Below are 21039 nucleotides of genomic sequence, written 5' to 3'. Positions count from 1 at the left end.
ATTATCCAGGTTGCAATTAAGAATTATAAGCTCTTGGATAAGGACCATGGTAAATCTTCCAGTCTTTCTGTGCAGTCTTTCCCTCTTTCTGTTGGTCTGGTCTTTGTAAATGAGTCTTCTAAATAGCTTCAGTCCTTTTCAACTGTTTTGCAAATGTGCAGGCTTGGCTTTATTGTAAAAATTGTATGTTTTGTCTGTGTTCCTAAAAGAAGTGGTGGAGATCCCATAGTTGGTTTTGGATAGCAGAGTTAGACCTGCATCACAGTGTGATGGTTACCTTAAGGAGCAGGACCCTGGCTGTCCTGTTTGAGGTCAGAATTAGTCCCTGACACTGCCCAGTCTGACCTGTGGATGCTACATTATCCTCTATAAAGGCTGAAAGAACAGGAAAGGATATTCTTTCATCATGATTTGTTGTTCAATAGCTGTGCCTAATTCTGATTCAGCAAGGTTTTAATTCCATATTTTTAAATGAAAAGAAAGAAGCTAATGAAATTAATTACAACCTCTTTGTAGTGCTGTGTAGATGGGCTGACATGGAGCAGAGGATGGAACTGCAGTAATACTGGTAGTTTGCATTTGTTTGTGCCATTGACTGGCCAGAGGTTGTGTGACTTTTCATGTCACTGTGGTCATGAGAGGGAATTTACTTATCATTTATGGCTTGTTAACAGCACAGTTGGGTTGAAAGGTAGCAAATAAGAGTTGTTCTGACCTATACATCAGATTTGTGTGATTGTTTTTTTTCCTGGGATAAACCCATGCCCACAGGATATTTGGTTATGACAGGAAATATTCTCTCTGGCTGCTTGCAGCCAGGCACTTTTGACCTTTTCTCTTGCTCAGGATGCATGCAGATTGTAACACAGAAATTTGCTCTACTGCCTTCAGCCAGATTCACAGGCAGTTCTTAATATAGTGTCTAAGTAATTTGTTCATAGCTGTGTATTTAATTTATAGCTGTAGCAGATTTTCAGTCTGTCTGTAATTACGATCTCCTACTTGATTATTTTATGGAATGTCCTGCTGTGTGTCAGAAATACCTCAGTGCTTCCCAAATCCATCTTGTCACCGTGTCAATTTCCAGCACTAGATGTTTGAACTATTGTATTGAAGGAACAAAATAAAAGGAAAAATCAAGTCAGCTGAATCTATTTTAAGAAAAATGCTTGCACAAAAGTCACGTCCCTCTCCACCTGTACCTTAATTGTGCACTCTCCTGCAGTTCTTGGAAGGAGCTACCATAGAAGTTGATCAAATCCATACCCACATGAGGCCGTTGCTGATGATGCTGGGGGACTATCGGAGCCTGACCCTCAATGTTGTGAATCGTCTGACCTCAGTCACTCGGCTTTTCCCAAACTCTTTCAATGATAAATTCTGTGATCAGATGATGGTGAGCCCATCCACGTTTTTATTTTAGCTCTTCCAGAAGAAATTTTCTTCTAGCTACTATTCTTGTTGGTGATAAATCAAAGAAGTTCAGCAGTGACTCAGTGTATATGTTGGAAGTAAAATATTTTTGTTTCATAATTAATAAAAAGCTCCAATTTCTTTAAACATTTTGAGTAAATTTCTAAAGGGCTTCTAAACCAAAAAGTTAAGAGATTTTATTTTTTAGTGAAGATATAACTAGTTTTGCTAACGTTTGTTTGGACAAATTTATCTTTAAGCAAGGTGCCCCTTGCACCTTTAACAATTTTAGTTCTCAATGCACTTAATCTGTTTTGGTGCTTTCTTGATTTATGAAATTTTAGAAGGTATTGCTCTCTTTATTTGCAGTGTTTAAACTGAATGTGTGAATTCTTTATCCCCTTTGCATGAATATTTAAATATTTAAATACATACATATCAAGCAAGTCATCACAGTGTAAGACTATCAGATTTAAGTTTTTTTGTGTATATATATATATGTGTGTGTGTGTGTACTTATAATCCCTGCTTTCTTGAATATGGAGAGGACTTCTAGCAACAGCAAACTTTTCAACTTGAGGGAATGAAAATAACTGATAATTTTTCCCTTTGTTTCCTTCAAAGAATTATTTCTGCCTCTATATTGTCTCCTGTAGCATATGCTAAAATGGAACAGTCTAATTAGAAGAATAATGCTAATTATCCTTTCTTTGTAGCAACACCTGCGTAAATGGATGGAGGTTGTAGTTATTACACACAAAGGTGGACAACGGAGTGATGGAAATGTAAGTTAATGAATGCTTTTGTGTGAGAAGAGAAGAATAAATAGTATTAATGTTTTGGAATTAAAGAACTCATTCAGTTGTAAATGCTGCCATAACTGATTACACGCTGATGCTTTGTTACAAGCTAACAGACTTGTTGGATTGAATGTAGAATATTGAATATCTGTTAGAAGTCTCAGTAAGAGCAGCTTCTTATCTGCTGACAGTGGTTACTTTAGAGAGTGTTCTAGGTTAGTGTGGGGGCAGCTCAAGCTCAAGCATTTTTATTTCTTTTCCCCCTCAGGATTTTCTGCTTAGAAATCTGTTCACTGGAATGGCTGATGAGCTCAGCAGCGTAATCTCCCATTTTTCATTAATATGTTTGATGTTCATAATATGGCCTTTTGAAAATTATATGTAATGATAACATAATCCCAGTTAATTTAAAATGTAATTTACCTAAACCAAGTTCAATATTTACTAGTTGGGATCACATTAAAATCACTCTCCCAGTGAAACTAATGACCTCAGTGTAGAAGCATGGGAAGCTGATCACTTCCTTTATAAATGGAAAACTGTGCAGTGTAATGTCAATACTGTGTGCTCTTAGCAATACTGATGGGAATTCCTGCTTCAGTGCAGTTTCCTGTACATTACCAGAGGTCCCACAATTCTATTAATATTTTACTAAATGCTTTTATTAAGTGTTGAGATTTATGATTGCACCTAAGAAAAAATGAGGGGAATTCTATTAATGTCTTTGTTTCTCAAATTAGAATGAAATTACATTGGCTTTTTATTTCCCTCAAAACATGGAAATGGCTTAATGGCTTTTCATTTCTCTTTCCTGTCTTTGCAAAGAGAGCTTTTAATCTGAATTTGGTCATTGCTTTATATTAGACCTAGATGTTCTCTAATGAAGTAGAGTAAGGTTGGTTATATTTTAACTAAACACTGTGCATTTTTCACTTAACATCATTTTATTCATGCCAGAGTAGTTCTAAGGCCTTCATATACTTTTGGAATTCACTTTTCCTCAAATGTGATGATTACAGATATCTTACAGATCTTTTTGTAGCAATAATCTTTTAAACCACAATGTGGCACTTCCAGTACAGTTTTTGTCACTAAGTCATGTTTACTTGTGAATTCCCCTGATTTTCATGTCTTTTGTTGATGTTTTCTGTGTAGTTATGTATTTAGATAGATAAGTTGGGTGGGGAGTGCACACCAGACACTTGAGAAAGAATCTGCTGTCACATCTTGAGGGACAAGAGAAGTCTGGAAATGTTTCAAGTAGAATTGTGTCAATGCAAAGCTGATTGAATATTACTTTTCTGCTTCCTAGTTGTTGCTCCAAAGTTTTCTTAAAAATAAAAACTCTAAGCAACTGCAGGAGCACACAGCTTGGTCTTTGTACAGTTCCTGTGGCAGGCTGTGTTTATGTGTCTGTATGTACATTGTGCTGTTGAAAAACAGGGACAGTGAAACTGGTGGTCAGTTATTGCAGCTGGCATTTCACTTCTCTCCTTTCTTCACGATCCTAGTGAGATTCCAGCATCTGAGACACCCATTAAAAGCAGTGTTGGGAAGTAGGTTGGATCATTCAGACTGTGGGGTTGAGTAGAGGAGCTGCTAAACACTCAGTGGAGAACAGGAGTGACCAGGAAAGCCTGATGTGCCCTCCCTGTGCTGGTGCTGGTCCAAGCATTCCATCCTTTTCCAGCAGCATGGGATGAAGGTGCCCTCTGATGATGGTGTCAGGCAGTTCTCCAGCATTGTGCAGATAAAGGCTGGTCAGAAAAGCCTCTTACAGAACAGTTAAAAGGTTTTGGAGTGAGTTTTCACATGAAAATGGTTAACTACAGACAAACTGAAAAATTAGAAATGCTGCATAATGATGACTGCTGTAAAGATCCACACTGATGCCAGAATAACTGAACCTTGTTCACCTAAATAATTTATGGCAGTCCTGCTGTGATCCTGAGCTGTGAGCTGGCTGTTTAGAGAAATGAACAAATTAAAATGTAATATATAAAGTAGTGATTAAAATCTAATTCATTGGTCTAGGGAATAAAATATTTAAATCTTTCTTCCTTCCTCTCTTCCCTTACTTTCCAAGGAAAGGCATGGGGTTTCAGGTCATGTTTGGTAATTGAAAGAATAAGTTTTGAGTAGATGGTTGCCTCCAGCTGTCCCTCTTGTGAGAGGGTGGAAATTTCCATGGTGGAAATTCTGCATCACAGCCTAGGAGGAGTGTAGAGGACTTCATAGCTTGGTAGCTCAAGTACTGAAAGTGATTTTGTAATAGATGGTGGCCAAACTTGTCTTCAAAGATGCTAAAATGTTGTTTCCCCTGACCTAATCATCTTTATTATCTTTTTATTCACTTTTAAATATTTGAGAAGCTATTTCAGATCAATGTCAAAGTAGAAAAAAGGATGAATTTCATCCAGTTCTTTGAAGGACAATTTGGAGCATGTGAGATACTCATTGTCTCTATTCCTTCTGTTTGAGATGAGGAAGTAACTGAGCTGAAGTTAGACTGCAGCCTGAAGAATGGCATGTGCTGATTTGTACATTTATTTGATATTTTTGTGGGCTTTTTCCTTTCATGCTGTGATATCTGCTTTGGTTCAGCCTGCCACGGAAGGGTAGAGGTGAGAAACTCCGTGCAGGCACCAGGAACTTTTTTGGTTGTCATGGTTTCTTTTGTTGTTGTTTTGTTTGGTTTTATTTTTTCTTTTAACTTGTGGTTTGTTAGTTTTGTCGTTGTGTTTTGGGCACAGTGCATTGTGCCTTTGAGTGCAGTGCTGGGAATTGTCTTCTGTTTGTCTGTGCAGAGCTGTTTTGATCACGTTGCAGTTAAGGATGTTGAGCATGTTTGTACCAGAAAGAGCAGGATTTTTAGTTTCTGTGAAGGCATAAGTGGTTTCAAGAGGTTTTTATGTATTCTCAGCCCTGAACTTCAGTCCATGAGAGGGGTCTTGTGGGGTCTGTCTGGGCAGATCAGGTTAAAGGAGTGGAGCCTAATGCTTTGTGTTTAAATTCAGTTGAGAAAATGTAATGCACTTGATAAAATCATCTTGGATGCTGCAACTTGGTTTTAGAGAGATGGTGAGGGTGGTTTTGTTGTTTTGTTTTTTCCTTTCCCTTTTCTTACTGCAGGAAATCTACACCCTAGCTAGTTGAAATACAGTCTCTATTTAAATCACACAATGAAAAAAATGCAAAATGATTTTGGACTTCTGGAGAATTTGATATCTAGTGAGAGAACAGAGCTGACTTTACAGTAACCAGCTGTTTGTGAGATAGGCTGAACAGTGCTGTGAGAGAGCTGAATCTCTCTTCATGTGTAATCTGGGAGTGTGGGGTGTATGGCAGAAATTGTTTAGGGGGGAGGTCTGGCTGTTTGATACTTGACCCACTTGGTGTAGAGCAGTGAGCACTCTGGAACTCCCTCATCAGCAGTATCATTACAGTGTTTAGCTCTTACCTGCAAAACACCACTGTGCTGGAAAGGAAAATAAAATTTAAACCATGATATTACCAGAGGGGGTAGGGCAGACTTCCACAGGTGCAATTTTTTCATGCATTATGGTAAGTAGATGCTGTATTTATGCTAACCTTTTGCATTTGGCTGCTGGCTATGCTAATACAGAGGGGAAAAAAAGAAGCAAGGTGTGTGATACTGTTTTTATACATTATAGCCAGTAATATTTATTTAATTGTCTTTCTTTTTACCTGTAGGAAATGAAGATTTGTTCAGCAATCATAAATTTATTCCATCTGATCCCAGCTGCCCCACAGACTCTGGTTAAACCTCTTCTGGAAGTTGTTATGAAAACAGAACGAGCAATGTTAATTGAGGTAAAAGTGGAAGTTAACATTGCTGAAATTTTTTTGCTTTATAGTCTTGAACATTAGTGTATGATAATTATAATATTTTAAATATGGTGTGAGAACATTTGATCCTGAAATATGCTCTTCAAGCCTTTAGGAGGTATTAACATTTGCCTTACACCCTTAGAAGTGAAGTTTTGAAAGTATCAATAAATTCTCATGCAAGTTCTGAACATTCTGTATCTGTATGAATGCCAAGTCAAATGTATTTTTCTGAGTGGTAGTAAATTAGTGGGAAATACTCTATACTCTCCATTTTTAATTTAAGGTTTATGAATTTTTCAGGCTGGCAGTCCATTCAGGGAACCACTGATAAAGTTTTTGACACGTCATCCATCCCAGACTGTGGAGCTGTTCATGATGGAAGCCACTTTAAATGATCCACAGTGGAGCAGAATGTTTATGGTAAGCTGTATGGGGAGAAGAGCATGAAAAAACCCTCAACTTGACAAATCTGACGAACATCTTTTGTATGTTTTTTGCTTGTATGACCTTGCAGTCCTTATCATGGTCTCACTCTTGACTGCAAGGTTCCTGTTCCTGGTTTTGTATTTGTTTGTCCTGAAGTGTTGATTCTATACCTTTCCAGATCATGTAAGGCTATTACTGAAGTGTAGATGTTATTTTTATATCCATGAAATACAACCTCTGCAACTTTAGTGTGGCATATAAAAGCTACAGGATGATATAGTCGCCTGATATTTTGGCTTTTAAAGGTTATTAAAATTATTTCTTCCCCTTTTGCAGAGTTTCTTGAAACATAAAGATGCCAAACCTCTGCGGGATGTACTGGCAGCTAATCCCAACCGATTTATCACCCTGCTGCTGCCTGTGGGTGCCCAGGCAGCCGTGAGACCTGGCTCCCCCAGCACCACCACCATGCGGCTCGACCTGCAGTTCCAGGCCATCAAGGTACTCATTTATCTTGTTTGTCTCTGCACTGGATAGCTGAAACCTCTTCAGCTACCAGAAGGCTCTTACATCCAGGCTTTCAGTGAGAGTGTGTGTGTGTGTATTACAGCTCATAGAAAAGCACTTGTAAAAATGTGGAGTGTTTGTAGCCAGAGCTGCTTTGAGAAAGGAAAAGAGACTCAAATTATCTCTGCTTTTTTTTTGTCAAGTAGGATACAAGAGGACAGCATGACAACAAAACATAATTATTTTTTTAAACCTAAACTATTTTGTATTTCACTCTTTTGTTTTGCTGTTGAATATTTTAGCACCCTTAATTGACCTTAAGCAAGTGCTCATATATCATTGTTTCTCCTGACAGATCTCTTGTGTGTTGACTGTGCATTTGTCTTGTTTTGCTTTGGACAGATCATAAGTATTATTGTTAAGAATGATGAATGTTGGTTAGCAAATCAACACTCCTTGGTGAATCAGCTGAAACGTGTCTGGGTGAGTGAAGCTTTTCAGGAGAGACATAGGAAGGAGAATATGGCTGCAACAAACTGGAAAGAGCCCAAGCTGTTGGCCTATTGCTTACTGAATTACTGCAAGTACGTAAAAATCTTTTGTTCCTAGACCCTGCATGTATTTTTTTAATTTTAATTTTGAAAATACTGTAAAGGTATATAGACTTACTAAAAATGGTTTGCAGTTATTGAAGAGAAAGTGTAATATATCTCATAATACTGCTATTAGCTTTAAAACCATGCCTGTGGTACTGGCTGCTCTTGCTTCTCCGCTCCTTTAAAAGATGAATTCCATCAGCATAGTATTTGTATTGTGTATTTTTTTCACAGAAGCTTTGTATTTTATGTGTTTTCACAGAAGGAATTATGGTGACATAGAGTTACTCTTCCAGTTGCTTCGAGCTTTTACGGGCCGATTTCTCTGCAATATGACTTTCTTAAAGGAATACATGGAAGAAGAGATCCCCAAAAACTACAGTATCCCCCAAAAACGAGCTTTGTTCTTCCGGTTTGTAGACTTGAATGACCCAAACTTTGGAGATGAGCTCAAAGCCAAGGTAACTAAAGCAATTAAATCAAAGAAGCCTGGTATTTAGGTTTAATTTTCTTCTTGGGAACTAGGGCAACAAAACTTCCTTACTTAAATGTCAACGAGTTTGATAATTGGCAGAGTCATTTAGGTGAAAATATCATACCTGAAGAAGAGCGATAATAAACAGAGACAGCAATTCATCTTGTGCTCAATGCTTGCTGCTTTAGTTTACACTTTCTAAGAATCTATGCCCTTGGAAGGAAGAAAGAGGGGGAAAAAGTTGGTGCGTGGCTTTTTTCTTGGGGTTTTATGTATAGTTTCCTTTTGTGACTCAGTGAATGTGTCCAACAGGCAGGTTTACATGTGGGAGTAGTTGAGTGTTGGCTGCCATTAGAGAAATATAATAGTACAGTAAAACTTGCTTTGTTTATATTCTGTAGGTGCTGCAACATATCCTGAATCCTGCTTTCTTGTACAGTTTTGAAAAAGGAGAAGGTGAACAGCTGTTAGGCCCCCCAAACCCAGAAGGAGATAATCCAGAAAGCATCACTAGTGTTTTTATAACAAAGGTAACAGTCTTTGTTTACATTGAAGTATTTGAAAATTAAAACAAAAAGATGTTCCTCTCATTTGACTTTTCATCCTGCTTTGAATAAGTTGTTCTGTTCTGAATATGATGGTCTGTTATGTTGAATTGCTTCATAATGTTGAATGTGAGATCCATTAGTTGTCAGTAGGATGGGTCTACAATTTTCAGTTTATGCTGTTTTCAGATTTGGAATGTGGCTTTAGAAATGGGCCTTACTTGGCTATAATCCCAGTGTTTTTTGTAAGGAAAGCTTTCCATGACCCAGCATCAGTGTCTTTCTAATTCACTGCTATTTCATGGAACCAGTCAGAGGTTATAAAGCAAATGTTGTTGTAGATGAGGGTTGGGGTATTTTATTTATATCTTTCTACAGGTTAGCAGTTTGGGAGTTCCCAGATATGCTCATAATTTAAAGGTTCACACTTCAGGAGGTTGTTTTGTGGGTACTGGACTGAGTCAAGAAAGCAATTATAATTAGTTCTTAGTCTTCTTAAAAACCACTCAGAAAGCAAAAATTTGGGACTTTGCCTTTATAATAATAAAGTCATTTTTTTGTCAACTTCATTCTCTCTTTGATCCTGCCTGGAACTAGGTACTTGATCCAGAAAAGCAGGCTGATATGCTGGATTCTCTGAGGATCTACCTGCTGCAGTTTGCCACGCTGCTGGTGGAGCATGCCCCCCATCACATCCACGACAACAACAAGAACAGGAACAGCAAACTGCGGCGCCTGATGACCTTTGCCTGGCCCTGCCTCCTGTCCAAGGCCTGCGTGGACCCAGCCTGCAAGTACAGTGGCCACTTGCTCTTGGCACACATCATTGCCAAGTTTGCCATTCACAAGAAGATTGTTCTGCAGGTATTGACCACGGGCTTGTGTTAAGTTCATGAAGTGCTTTCTTTTATTGTAAGATTCGGAGTAGAAGCTGGTTTTGAATGCTGAGTATAATTCAAACACTACAAACAAATGAAGAAGCAGCAGGCCAAAGGTTTAATACAGATTTGCTTGGGAGTAGGAGAGTATAGAAAGAAGTGTGAAGAAAAATGAAAGCAGGAAGGGTAAGTAGGACAAGTAGACATTTTGGTTGAATTAGCAAAATTGGGGATGTTTCTTCACTTAAGAGACAGATGCTTCAGTTGAGCCACAATGTGGGGACCAAGGGAAAACTTCAAATTGGACAGTGAAGAGGGAGGAAGGAAAGGGAATGTGAAGGAAACAGGGAAACAGAAGTACATGCTCTATCCTTCTGCTGCTGATGTATCATGGTGTTTCTAGCAAATTATGTGCCTTAGAGAAAAATTGTGGTTTTTAGAAAACATGTATTGTCTCCCTTTCTTTATAAATGCTTTGTTTTTGTAAATGCATGCAGTATTGATGTTGATGAGAAGCTCTGCTGTTCAGGTTTTTCACAGCCTTCTCAAAGCACATGCAATGGAAGCCCGGGCTATTGTCAGGCAGGCCATGGCTATCCTGACTCCAGCTGTGCCTGCTCGAATGGAGGATGGACACCAGATGCTCACGCACTGGACACGAAAAATCATTGTGGAGGAGGGCCATACAGTGCCCCAACTAGTACATATTTTGCACTTGATAGTACAACATTTCAAGGTACTTGTACTGTTACTCTGGTACTCACTGTATCTCCTGTATCAAAGAGGTGAACAGTTTGATTAGAAAAACAGCATAATTTATATGGTTTAGTTTCAAAATGCATCATTTGTCTGTAAAGATACTTATCTATAACTGAATACAACTGTTTAATAGCAAGTAATTTATTAAGCTCTGTCATGACTGAAGTTAGAACTCCAAATGTCAGTTTAGAGTCTGCAAGATGAATTCATTGCACATGCATTAGCAGTGTTCTTTAACAGGTCTAAAAGTTCTTTAAACAAAGTGCACAGCCATATTCTTTGCCATCCTTGAGTAATCCTTTTTTGTATGACTTTATATATTCTGTGGGATTAACTAGATCACTTTTATCTGCAGCCAGTGTATGTTGGGAAACATTAAACAAATGGGGGAATGGTGCAGAATGTCAACATAGGAACATTTTTGAAAACATGTATTAAAATGCAATCCAAAGGGACAGCTAATACACATTTTTCAAGAACTGATGCCTCAACAGATATTTTTGAAAGAATATCTGAGTATGCTCAAATGTAAGTTGAAGCTCTTTAAAATGTTTGGAAAAAAATTGGTATGATTGGTCCTTGAAAAAAACCATGAATCTTAAAAAGAACATGTTTATTTGAATGCATGAAATCAGTAGTCACTACTGAAAGTTGTAGCCAAAATACTATTTTCAGTGCACCAGTTAATTTTCCATATTGCAAAATTTGAAGTGGTACAGGTTTTGCAAACTTTGGAATTGATGACTGTTTTACAATTTTGCTTTATTTCAGCTTTGTAGGTTTTGTGTAGAATGTTACTGGTTAATGATGAACATTTCTGTGAAACCATTTTTTCAGGTTTATTATCCTGTGAGACATCACTTGGTTCAGCATATGGTTAGTGCCATGCAGAGACTGGGCTTCACTCCCAGTGTTACAATAGAGCAAAGAAAATTAGCTGTGGATCTTGCTGAAGTTGTTATTAAATGGGAATTGCAAAGAATCAAAGACCAGCAGGTAGGAAATCAAAATAAATGGGTAAAGATTGAACTGTTCCACAGTTTAATGTCCTTTTTTTTTGACATGCACATTGCTGATATTTCAGCCAGATTCAGATATGGACTCAAGTGCAAGTGGAGAAGGAGCAAGTTCTGCCTCATCTGCTGTTAAAAGAGGATTGTCTGTGGATTCTGGCCAAGAAGTAAAACGATTCAGGACAGCTACAGGAGCAATAAGTGCTGTAAGAGAAAATCAGGATTTGTTCAGAGACTCTAAGTAGTGTAATTGTTTTTTCCACATGACTCGAAACTCCCTAATTTGAATTGGTCTTAGCTTTAGCAAGCACTTTAAATCTGTTCTTGTTTTCCTCCTTCAGTCTGGCTGAGGGCTGTTGTGTTTTGTGTGCATGCAGGTGTTTGGACGGAGCCAGTCCTTGCCAGGAGCTGATGCCCTCCTTGCCAAGCCCATTGACAAGCAGCACACAGACACTGTTGTGAATTTCCTGATTAGAATTGCTTGCCAGGTACTGTGGTTATTCTGATATGCAGATACCAGTGTGGAGTAGCAGCCAAACCCATAAACCCCTCTTTTCACACAGCTCCTTTTAGGCTTGGATTATTCTAATGTTTCTGTGCTTTTTCATGATTAATTTACATATTTGGGTGATGCTGCAATGTATGCTTGTTCTATTGCCTAGGTTAAATGTCAAGAATACTTTATCCCAAAATATTAAAGAGAGTTTTATAGGGAATGGCTGTATCTAGGGGTAATGATTGTAGTTTTATTTTCAAAATCCTATACATGGAATTACTTTCCTGCAGCGTGTAGAGCTAAAGTTTTTCACCAAATTTGGAGGGAATTAACTTTTCTAGAATGAGAAAAATTATCTGGGTGTGTCTCCAGGCTGACAAATTTTATGGCTTCTGCTCCTGCAGCAGACTCAGCTGGTAAGTAGCATGGGATTGTATATCCCACAGTCCATTGCACAAAATAGTTGTGCTCTTAAGTATAAAGATGAATTGAGTAAAGAGCTGCACATGTTTATGGATACCTTGCAAACAGTAAAGATTAACCATCTTGAGTATGTTCAGAGTTGTAGTAATATAGGATAGCATGAAACTTTTGTTTAAATACACCTTTGATGGGTGATTTGGTTAATTAGCTAGCAATTTAGACACCAGTTCTGGTGTTTACTATTAGTTGTCAGCTTTTTATGCATTAAATGCTGTGTGACTGTACTGATAAAACTACATAAGCTCATCCATTTCAGAAATAAGAAATTACATGCTTGCATGGAATGAGTAATAAATTAATGACTTGGTTCCAAAAGGGTGTCATTTTGTTAACTCTGATTAATTGCTAGGTAAATGACAACTCCAACACTGCTGGATCCCCTGGGGAGTTGCTGTCTCGACGCTGTGTCAACCTTCTGAAAACAGCTTTGAGGCCAGACATGTGGCCCAAGTCAGAACTGAAGTTGCAGTGGTTTGATAAGCTGCTCATGACTGTGGTAGGTAACATTCTGGTCCTGTAGGTCTTTAGGCTTCCCTGGCATGTGGGATGATTGAATACCAGTCATATCTGGATATAGATTTTTACAGTACTAATCTTTTCTTTGTAGTGAAATAAATAAGTTGTTAAGTTTGTGAATTGCAGAAGTGGTTATAATTTGTAGAGCTGCAGTACTGACTGGTTGGTGTGGTTTATTTATTTTTGGGGATTTTTTTCTTAGTAGGTTTTAACAGATTTGATCTGAGTTTAGTAATCTGTGTAATTCCTGTTTACCCTTACTCACTCCCTTTTTGTGTGCTTTCTCTTTAGGAGCAGCCCAATCAGGCCAACTTTGCCAACATTTGCACTGGCTTAGAGGTCTTAAGCTTCCTGCTGACTGTGCTACAGCCCCCTGCTATCCTGAGCAGCTTCAAGCCCCTCCAAAGAGGGGTAGCAGCCTGTATGACCTGTGGGAACACCAAGGTTTTGAGGGCTGTCCACAGTTTGCTGTCTCGCTTGATGGGAATTTTCCCCACAGAACCAAGTGAGTGGTGTTTTCTTCCTCCTTTTATCCTTTATTGCTGCATAACTTAAGTGGTTGAGGGGTGTGATGAAGGCACTCTTTGGAATGTGCTAATACTCTGTTTTATGATTCCTGCATTTAATGGTCCATTTTAGCTTGCACTTTCAACCTCTGATTAAAAAAGGAAAAGCTGAAAGAAGTAATCATGTGGAATACATCATTATCCATTGACATAAAAACTTAATAACCTGTGGCTGTCATAACTTTAGTTCAAGAAATGCATGCTATAAATTTAATGTATTTTTGCAATTAGAATTTTTCAGCTTTAGAAGTGCAATTTTTTAGTTATTAAGTTTTGCTGTTTTGCTGAAACAAGGAAGGGAGATAAAATGTAAAAAAGAAAGGCAATAAGTAATATGCTGTGTCTTAATAGAAGCTAATTTAGATAATATTTTCTTGGAGAAAGGTAAATCAGTAATGTAAGACTGCTCATCAAATTGAGTTACTCAGAAGAAGTGAATTCTCAAAGACATATTGGTATAATAAAGAGGTTTATATAAGTGAGGGATCTGCTTGTGTCATCTTAGATTGTTGACAGTGTGAGACTCCAGTGATGTTTTAGTGACTGCACATTCACAGTGGAGCTGTTCTTTGCCTGTTCTGTGGGTAGTGTTACCAAAACTAAAGCCATCTCTGAACTCTGCAGGTACCTCAAGCGTGGCTTCCAAGTACGAAGAGCTGGAGTGCCTTTATGCTGCAGTTGGGAAGGTTATTTATGAGGGACTGACTAATTATGAAAAAGCCACCAATGCCAACCCTTCCCAGCTCTTTGGTAGGTGTCCCACACCCCTGGCAACTCTGTGGGAATGCCCCTGAATGAGACATGTCTTTGTCAAATATTTCCTTTTCCATAAATCTGATCTAATGCAGAGGAAAAGCTGTGGGAAGCATTTGAAGCTAACTTGAGAAATGAGCTTAGGATGTCATGTCTGTGAAAAAAGGGAATGGAGGGGGGTTCATTGTGTTCTGTCTACTCCCTGAAGTGACTTGGGAGCAATTTTTGGAGGTGGGGAGCTGTAGATCTGCTAGGTGGAAGCCTTTTGTATTCAAAGTGCATAGGGAAAAGGTGCAATATTGATATTAGGCAAAAAATAAAGTAAAAGTTACTGGCACCTTCTTACATGGAAAAAACCAAATCCTGCAGGTCCTCTGAGATACAACAGAATAGTTCAAGGAATCTGTATAGAGTCTTATGTGTTCTTCCCTTTTGTTTAATTTTTTTAAGCCTCATTTATTAGCTGATTTAGGTTGTGTATTAAGATTTATGTATTTATAGACCTTAAACTCTCAGTAATCAAGAAATTACAAAAATACTATTTTTTTGGGGTAACAAAATCTGAATTTTTAGCATAGACCATTCTGAAGAGCTGAAATGGTTTTCTTTTCTTGTTTTTTTTTTTGTACTTACTGAACTGCTAGACAGCTCAGCTACATAATAGAATGACAGAGATATATAGGAATAATAGAGTTTGGCCCACAACTGGTTGTGTTGGTAATACAGACCTGAAATTGTACAATGTTGGAAAACCTGCTGATTTAAATGGCAAATGTCCTTCACTGTTCTATTCTGTGAGCTGTGTAGATGTCTGTAATTGTACCTTGGGAATTGCCTATTTGTCAGATGTCAGGAGGTACTTTACATCAAACTAACCATGAAAGATGTTTCTTACATTTTGTCCAGAGCTCCCTTAAAAGCAGCACCACAATCAAGCTGTCAGGAGGTGCATTTTGTAGTAATTCTGTGGCTCAGAGGCTGAGCTTTGTGGGCCAGATTTTGTGCCCATCTGATCAGAAAAAGAAACAAAACTTTGGCAGGAGCCATTCAATGATCAGAGCATGCTTCTGTAGATATGCTGTGTAGATCCATTGAATTAGAAAGTTGCAGTAGTTTGGTTTTTTTTAGTAGGGATAATTGTACAGGATGTGTGTGCTTTTTTTTTTTTAAGGGTGAAGTAGTCAACTTGAATTAACTTCTTCAGTCTACAGAAACTGATTTATTAAACTTTATAAAGTTTCTAGATTAGAAAACTCAATTTATGATTTCTTAATTACTAAACCTGGGCCTGCTAATTTAAAAGTTTTTCTGCTTTTTGCTACTAAAATAAATGTGCAATGTTAGGAGTAGTTGCATTTTTTAAGGTCTTGGAAGTATTTGTTCTCAACCCCTTTCTTCCTGTCCTCCCTTTTTCCCCTTGCTGTTCATCACACACTTGTATGCAAAACTTTGAAATACTTTAATTAGTGCAAAATTAAAGTTGAGACTGAAATTGAGACTGAAATTTTTCTCCAAATCTCTCCAGATTTCTAATGTTTGTAACCTGGGTAGTCCCATCCTTCTTTCATGGCATCTGTACCTTACTCAGGTCATGCCCAAGAGAAGTTTCAATTGCTGAAGCCTTGTTTTTATCTCTAGGGACTCTGATGATTCTGAAATCTGCATGCAGCAACAACCCCAGCTACATTGACAGGCTGATCTCAGTTTTCATGAGGTCCCTGCAGAAAATGGTCAGGGAACACCTGAATCCACAGGCAACAGCAGGAGCAGCAGAAGCAAACACAGGTATTACCTTGTACAGTCTGTTAATGATTAGAAGTATTGGAAAGTATTAAAATATCTTCATCCTAAAGGGATTCAAATGACTCTGCAGGGTTTGTGTGCATTGTAACTTGTTGAAAAATACTTCAGCCTTAGTGAGTAGTGCTACCCCAAAGTACTGACAGCTAAAAATGCACTTATGAGTTCCAGTTACCTGCTTAATATATGAATTTCAGTATTAGCCCAACCTTTTCAGTGAAGGGTTAGTGAAGCATTTGCTGAGCTGCAGCATAAATAGAAGTTCTGAAATTCTTCAAAGCTTTAGAGGGTTGAGGGGAGAGGGGCTGAATTTTTTTGATTGCTTTGTGCTTTCACTTTTTTTTCTACTCCTTCCTATTTTACAATATTGGAACAACTGTGTTTGAATGAACTTGTTGAAGTGGATGCTTTAGCATCTCTTTCAGTCAGTATAATGCTGTCTGTTGTCAAATGAATTGGAAAAAATCAGATGTTCTTGTAGAAGAAAATTAAGTGCTGGTAAAGGGCCCTGTAATTTACTAATGGATAAGCTACTGAAGTAAACACTTGGAAAGAATTGTTGCTGTTAGATTCCCAGCCCATACTTAATTTAATTTTTGAGAACCTTGTAAATTTTATTAACACTGAGAAACAATTGGAAAATTATTAAACTTCATTGATAAGCAAGTCAGGAAATTAGCTGAACAGAATTAGAGAATTAGCTGCATCACAGACAGTGTCTTTCACAAAGTTAATTGTAGTTTTTCAGAATTAGGGGTCTATAATACCTTCTACTAAAGATCAGCAGAAAGGAAAAAACAGGCTTGCCGTTAGGATTTTGAATGGATTTGTTTTTGAAAGAAGTCACAGAAACATAGAATGATTTGTGTTAGAAGGAAGCTTTAAGATCATCCAATTCCAACCCCTTGCCATGGGCAGGGGCACCTTCCACTAGACAGTTGCTAAAGCCCTGTTCAGGCTGGCCTTGGGTTGTGCCTTAGTTGTGTAGGAATGTAAAGTAGTAATTCTGAACATATTATCTCTGGGGATAAATTTGCAGGCATATTTTAAAAATTACAGCATCTTATCTGGAAAATCTTTTCCTAGGTGGTTCATAGGTGTGTACACAACTCTAAACCTTTTTTTGCATCCATAGCAGGTACAAGTGAACTGGTAATGCTGAGTCTGGATCTTGTGAAAACTCGCCTGGCTGTGATGAGCATGGAGATGAGGAAAAATTTTATACAAGCTATTCTAACATCTCTCATTGAAAAATCCACTGATGCCAAAATTCTTCGTGCAGTGGTAAAAATAGTGGAAGAGTGGGTGAAGAACAATTCCCCAATGGCAGCTAATCAGGTAAATTGAGTAGATGAAGTCATTATTGCTCTCAAATACTAAATTACTATGGTTAGCCAATATAATTCATCAGTTTTGACAATGAGGTTTGTAATGATCTGTTATATATGTTTAGATACCCTTGATGGTATTTAGACTATTTTAATTCCCTGTGAAAATAGCTGCAGCTATAGATACTTGGCATTTTATAGGCTTATATTTGGTGTTTGATCTCAAATGCTGCTTTGTGGAGAACTTCCTTTAAAGTTTTAAAATATGCTTCACATTAACCTGGATAGAAAGACTCTTCAGGGGGAAGATGACTAATGCTGGTATAAATTGTGTTACTCTGTAACATTTTGTGGCCTCCTCAATCTGCCATATTTTTGTTAAGAGTTGAGCTCTTACAGCCTAGTGCTGTACAAAAGGACCTACACTTTTTATAATATACATCAGAATTTTTTAATCCCTGAACAACTTAAACTTATTTTTAGTCACAATTTTAAAATTCTCCAGCATATATTAGAATGATAAGTGCTTGAGTTATTTTTCTTTTTCAGAACTATGACCTACCAAGCTCTTTTTCAGTTTAGAAGCAGAGTCCTGTAAAGAATGGCTGAGTTCTAGTTTGAATGTGCTAGTTCTCTGTATGTTTAAAGATGAATTGACAAAATTAATCTTGTGTTCTTTTACCACAGACACCTACTCTCCGGGAGAAGTCCATTTTACTGGTGAAAATGATGACTTACATTGAAAAGCGTTTTCCAGAAGACCTTGAATTAAATGCTCAGTTCTTAGACCTTGTTAACTACGTCTATAGGTAATTATAGCAATTAATCACTTATTGCAGCTTATTGGTTCATAATTTGTACCATATATGAACTTTATAACAGGTCATTAATCCTTTTAGGTCTGAATTAAGGGATTTTTTTTCCCTAAAATGCAAAATCAATTCACTTTACTGAGACCACAGTGCATACTTATGGAATGCAATTTGAAAACAGGAGTTCCTTAGTAAGGATTTTTACTTTTGGCACTGATAAAATTGGCACCCCAACTTCTTCCTTTCCCAAGATACCAAGGCATCCTTGTAGCTGACTGTATTCTCAACAATGTGATTACAGCTAAGGTCTGTCTTTTCACATTCATGGGATACAAAGATTATTTTTCCTTGAAACTTAATTGTAAGTTACACTTTCAGGAGAGTTACTTTGCTAGGTAGACTTGAAGATTTGACTCACAATGAAATAATTAAAATAGTCACCTTATCAACAAATGCCAGGTATTTAATGTTGTGCTACTCCTTCCCATTATTTTGCAGTCACTTTGCTGCTGTACTCTGCTGGTTCACTGTGCAAAACTTTTGTGTGCACACAGTGCTCAGAAAGTTTCATCAATCAATACCATTTGTCATTTCAAACACCATACAGGTGTAGCTTGGTTTTTCACAATTATGATAAGATTTTATCCTGCAAGAGTATTTCTGATAGTTCTGGGCAGTTTTACAACAAGCAATGTTTTCTTTGCTGTTTCTCTCAAAAACTGAACCTGGATCTTTGTCATGCGTGGGCTTTTACAGAATGTTATCTCTTGGAGGTTTTAGTCTGTTATACAAAACCTAGGAGTCTTCTTTCTAATGGCTCTGTTATTTCATCTTCATTCATTTTAGGGATGAGAATCTTTCTGGGAGTGAACTTACAGCTAAACTGGAGCCAGCATTTCTCTCTGGTTTGCGCTGTGCCCAGCCACTCATCCGAGCCAAGTTCTTTGAGGTCTTTGACAATTCCATGAAACGCCGCGTGTACGAGCGCTTGCTTTATGTGACCTGCTCCCAGAACTGGGAAGCAATGGGAAATCACTTCTGGATAAAGCAGTGCATCGAGGTAGGGAAACTGCTTGTATCAGAAATGCAGTTAGATACATGTTTTAGTCCTCATTTTGCCTTGTTGTGTGCAAAAGCATTGTGTGGTGTGTGTTTTGTAGAGTGTATTTTCTGCATCAAAGCTGAAAATACCAAGTCTGCTGCTTCAGCTCCTGTGGTGCTTAAAAATATATACAATGGCTAAACAGTGAAATGCTGATACCTGGGAAGTGCTTTAATAGAAATGTTTAAAATCTATTTTCTCTGCCAAAAGCCTAATGGCCAGGTTAATACTTCTTAAGGAAAACAACCTCTTTTAATTGATAATGACTATGGAAAAAAAACCCCAAGAATTGTTATAGGAGAAGATTCCAAGAAAACTGTTAAAGCTATTTCCTAATAGTATGACAGCTGTTAGGTGGGATTGCATTGAAATGAAATTGCATCTTTGCCTGTGTTATTTAAAATAAAATGGGACAAACCTTTTATTTTAACAATATGGATATTAAAGCATGAATTTAAGGTGACTGTGAATATCTATTTTAGGGTAAAAAAGTCTGTATTTATTAGCAGATTGAGGACACTTAATACATGTTTTAAGAAGTACATAATACAGCCTTTAGGCCTAGGAGATTCTATTAATAAAGGTGATAAATAGGCCTTAAACTTACTATTGCAACTTTTTCTTGTTTTTAAGTATTAAACCGTAGTGATGCTTTCTTTGAAGTTCTGCAGTAAAATGTATGTTCAAATGCTCTTGTTATTTCTCCACGTGGCAGCTGCTGTTGGCAGTGTGTGAGAGGAACACCACGATTGGCACCAGCTGCCAGGGGGCCATGCTGCCCTCCATCACCAATGTCATCAACCTTGCTGACAGCCACGACAGGGCAGCCTTTGCCATGGTCACTCACGTCAAGCAGGAGCCTCGGGAGAGGGAGAACAGCGAATCCAAAGAGGAGGTAACTGATGGAAATACTGTGGAGAAAGCAATCTCTCTAATGGAATTCAGCTCTTCCTAGTTTCTCACCAGATACCTTTGGAGAATGAGTGATGAAGATGATGTGTGCAGATTGTTCATGTCTCCTGTGGTTTAAGCATGCTTGGGTCTCTCAGAACCCCCATTTATTCATTTAGCCTTTACTTCAGCACTCTAGGCAATTACAGATCTGAAGAAGGAGCAGAAACAGTGAGGTCTGAAATAAATTGATCAGGAAGGTGTTTTCTAGTGTGGAAAATAAGCAAAAGTACACAGAAGATGCCTATTTTTACATGCTGTGTTGTTTATTTCTGTGTAGGATGTTGAAATAGACATTGAATTGGCTCCAGGAGATCAGACCAGCACTCCCAAAACAAAGGAACTTTCAGAGAAGGACATTGGCAACCAGCTGCACATGCTGACCAACCGGCACGACAAATTCCTCGACTCCCTTCGGGAAGTGAAGGTGGGTGCAGGTTGTTGGTGACAAGCCACTTTAATCCTAAAACTTCAAACTGATCTATCTCACACTTCTCATTTTTCAGCTGAGTTTTCTTATGTAGACATCTCTTACAATCTGCAGTTTCTTATTTGCCTATGGTAAAAAATTCTTTAGCCTTCACTTCATTGCTAGTTATTACTGTATCTCTTTCCTACAAAATTAAATATCATCCCTCTTCACCATAAGTATATTTTAACAATTCATTTCAGAAACTAGTGATGGCAAACACAGGGTATAGGATCAAAAATGTGTATCAGCATCTTATGATTAAATAATTTCTAAGAAAATAATTTAGCTGAAAGCTATGTTTAAATAACTCCACACTAGCAACAGCTGTATCCAATTAACCTGATTATTCCTATTACCAAGATGATGAACATCTTCCTTTTTTCCTTCTTTTTTTTTTTGATGGTTGCAGTAATGAATCAGAGTCTTGATCAACATGAAAATAGGATTAAATTTTTGTTGAAAGGCATTAGTATTACTACTGAAACAACAGTATAAC

The 21039-nt window shown here is 37.7% G+C and overlaps 1 protein-coding gene across 3 annotated transcripts in view; it reads left to right on the top strand.

The window, feature by feature from the left end:
* The window catches only part of TRRAP (transformation/transcription domain associated protein), a 77035-nt gene that overhangs the window by 25227 nt on the left and 30769 nt on the right, over positions 1–21039 (top strand). For all 3 annotated transcript variants that reach the window (XM_077186647.1, XM_054643509.2, XM_077186646.1), the window contains 22 exons: positions 1226–1396; positions 2130–2198; positions 5928–6047; positions 6366–6485; positions 6828–6992; positions 7401–7582; positions 7857–8055; positions 8471–8599; positions 9212–9478; positions 10022–10228; positions 11089–11247; positions 11336–11470; positions 11642–11752; positions 12593–12739; positions 13051–13264; positions 13950–14075; positions 15717–15863; positions 17014–17216; positions 17894–18015; positions 18865–19078; positions 19836–20015; positions 20352–20498. In XM_077186647.1, the coding sequence (XP_077042762.1) occupies positions 1226–1396; positions 2130–2198; positions 5928–6047; positions 6366–6485; positions 6828–6992; positions 7401–7582; positions 7857–8055; positions 8471–8599; positions 9212–9478; positions 10022–10228; positions 11089–11247; positions 11336–11470; positions 11642–11752; positions 12593–12739; positions 13051–13264; positions 13950–14075; positions 15717–15863; positions 17014–17216; positions 17894–18015; positions 18865–19078; positions 19836–20015; positions 20352–20498 (3534 nt within the window). The remainder of the gene's footprint in view (positions 1–1225; positions 1397–2129; positions 2199–5927; positions 6048–6365; positions 6486–6827; positions 6993–7400; positions 7583–7856; positions 8056–8470; positions 8600–9211; positions 9479–10021; positions 10229–11088; positions 11248–11335; positions 11471–11641; positions 11753–12592; positions 12740–13050; positions 13265–13949; positions 14076–15716; positions 15864–17013; positions 17217–17893; positions 18016–18864; positions 19079–19835; positions 20016–20351; positions 20499–21039) is intronic.

The sequence above is a fragment of the Agelaius phoeniceus genome, chromosome 16, assembly GCF_051311805.1.
Source record: "Agelaius phoeniceus isolate bAgePho1 chromosome 16, bAgePho1.hap1, whole genome shotgun sequence".
Lineage (NCBI taxonomy): Eukaryota > Metazoa > Chordata > Aves > Passeriformes > Icteridae > Agelaius > Agelaius phoeniceus.
Note: the sequence above shows the minus strand (reverse complement) of the source record. Positions and strands in the feature narration are given on the sequence as shown.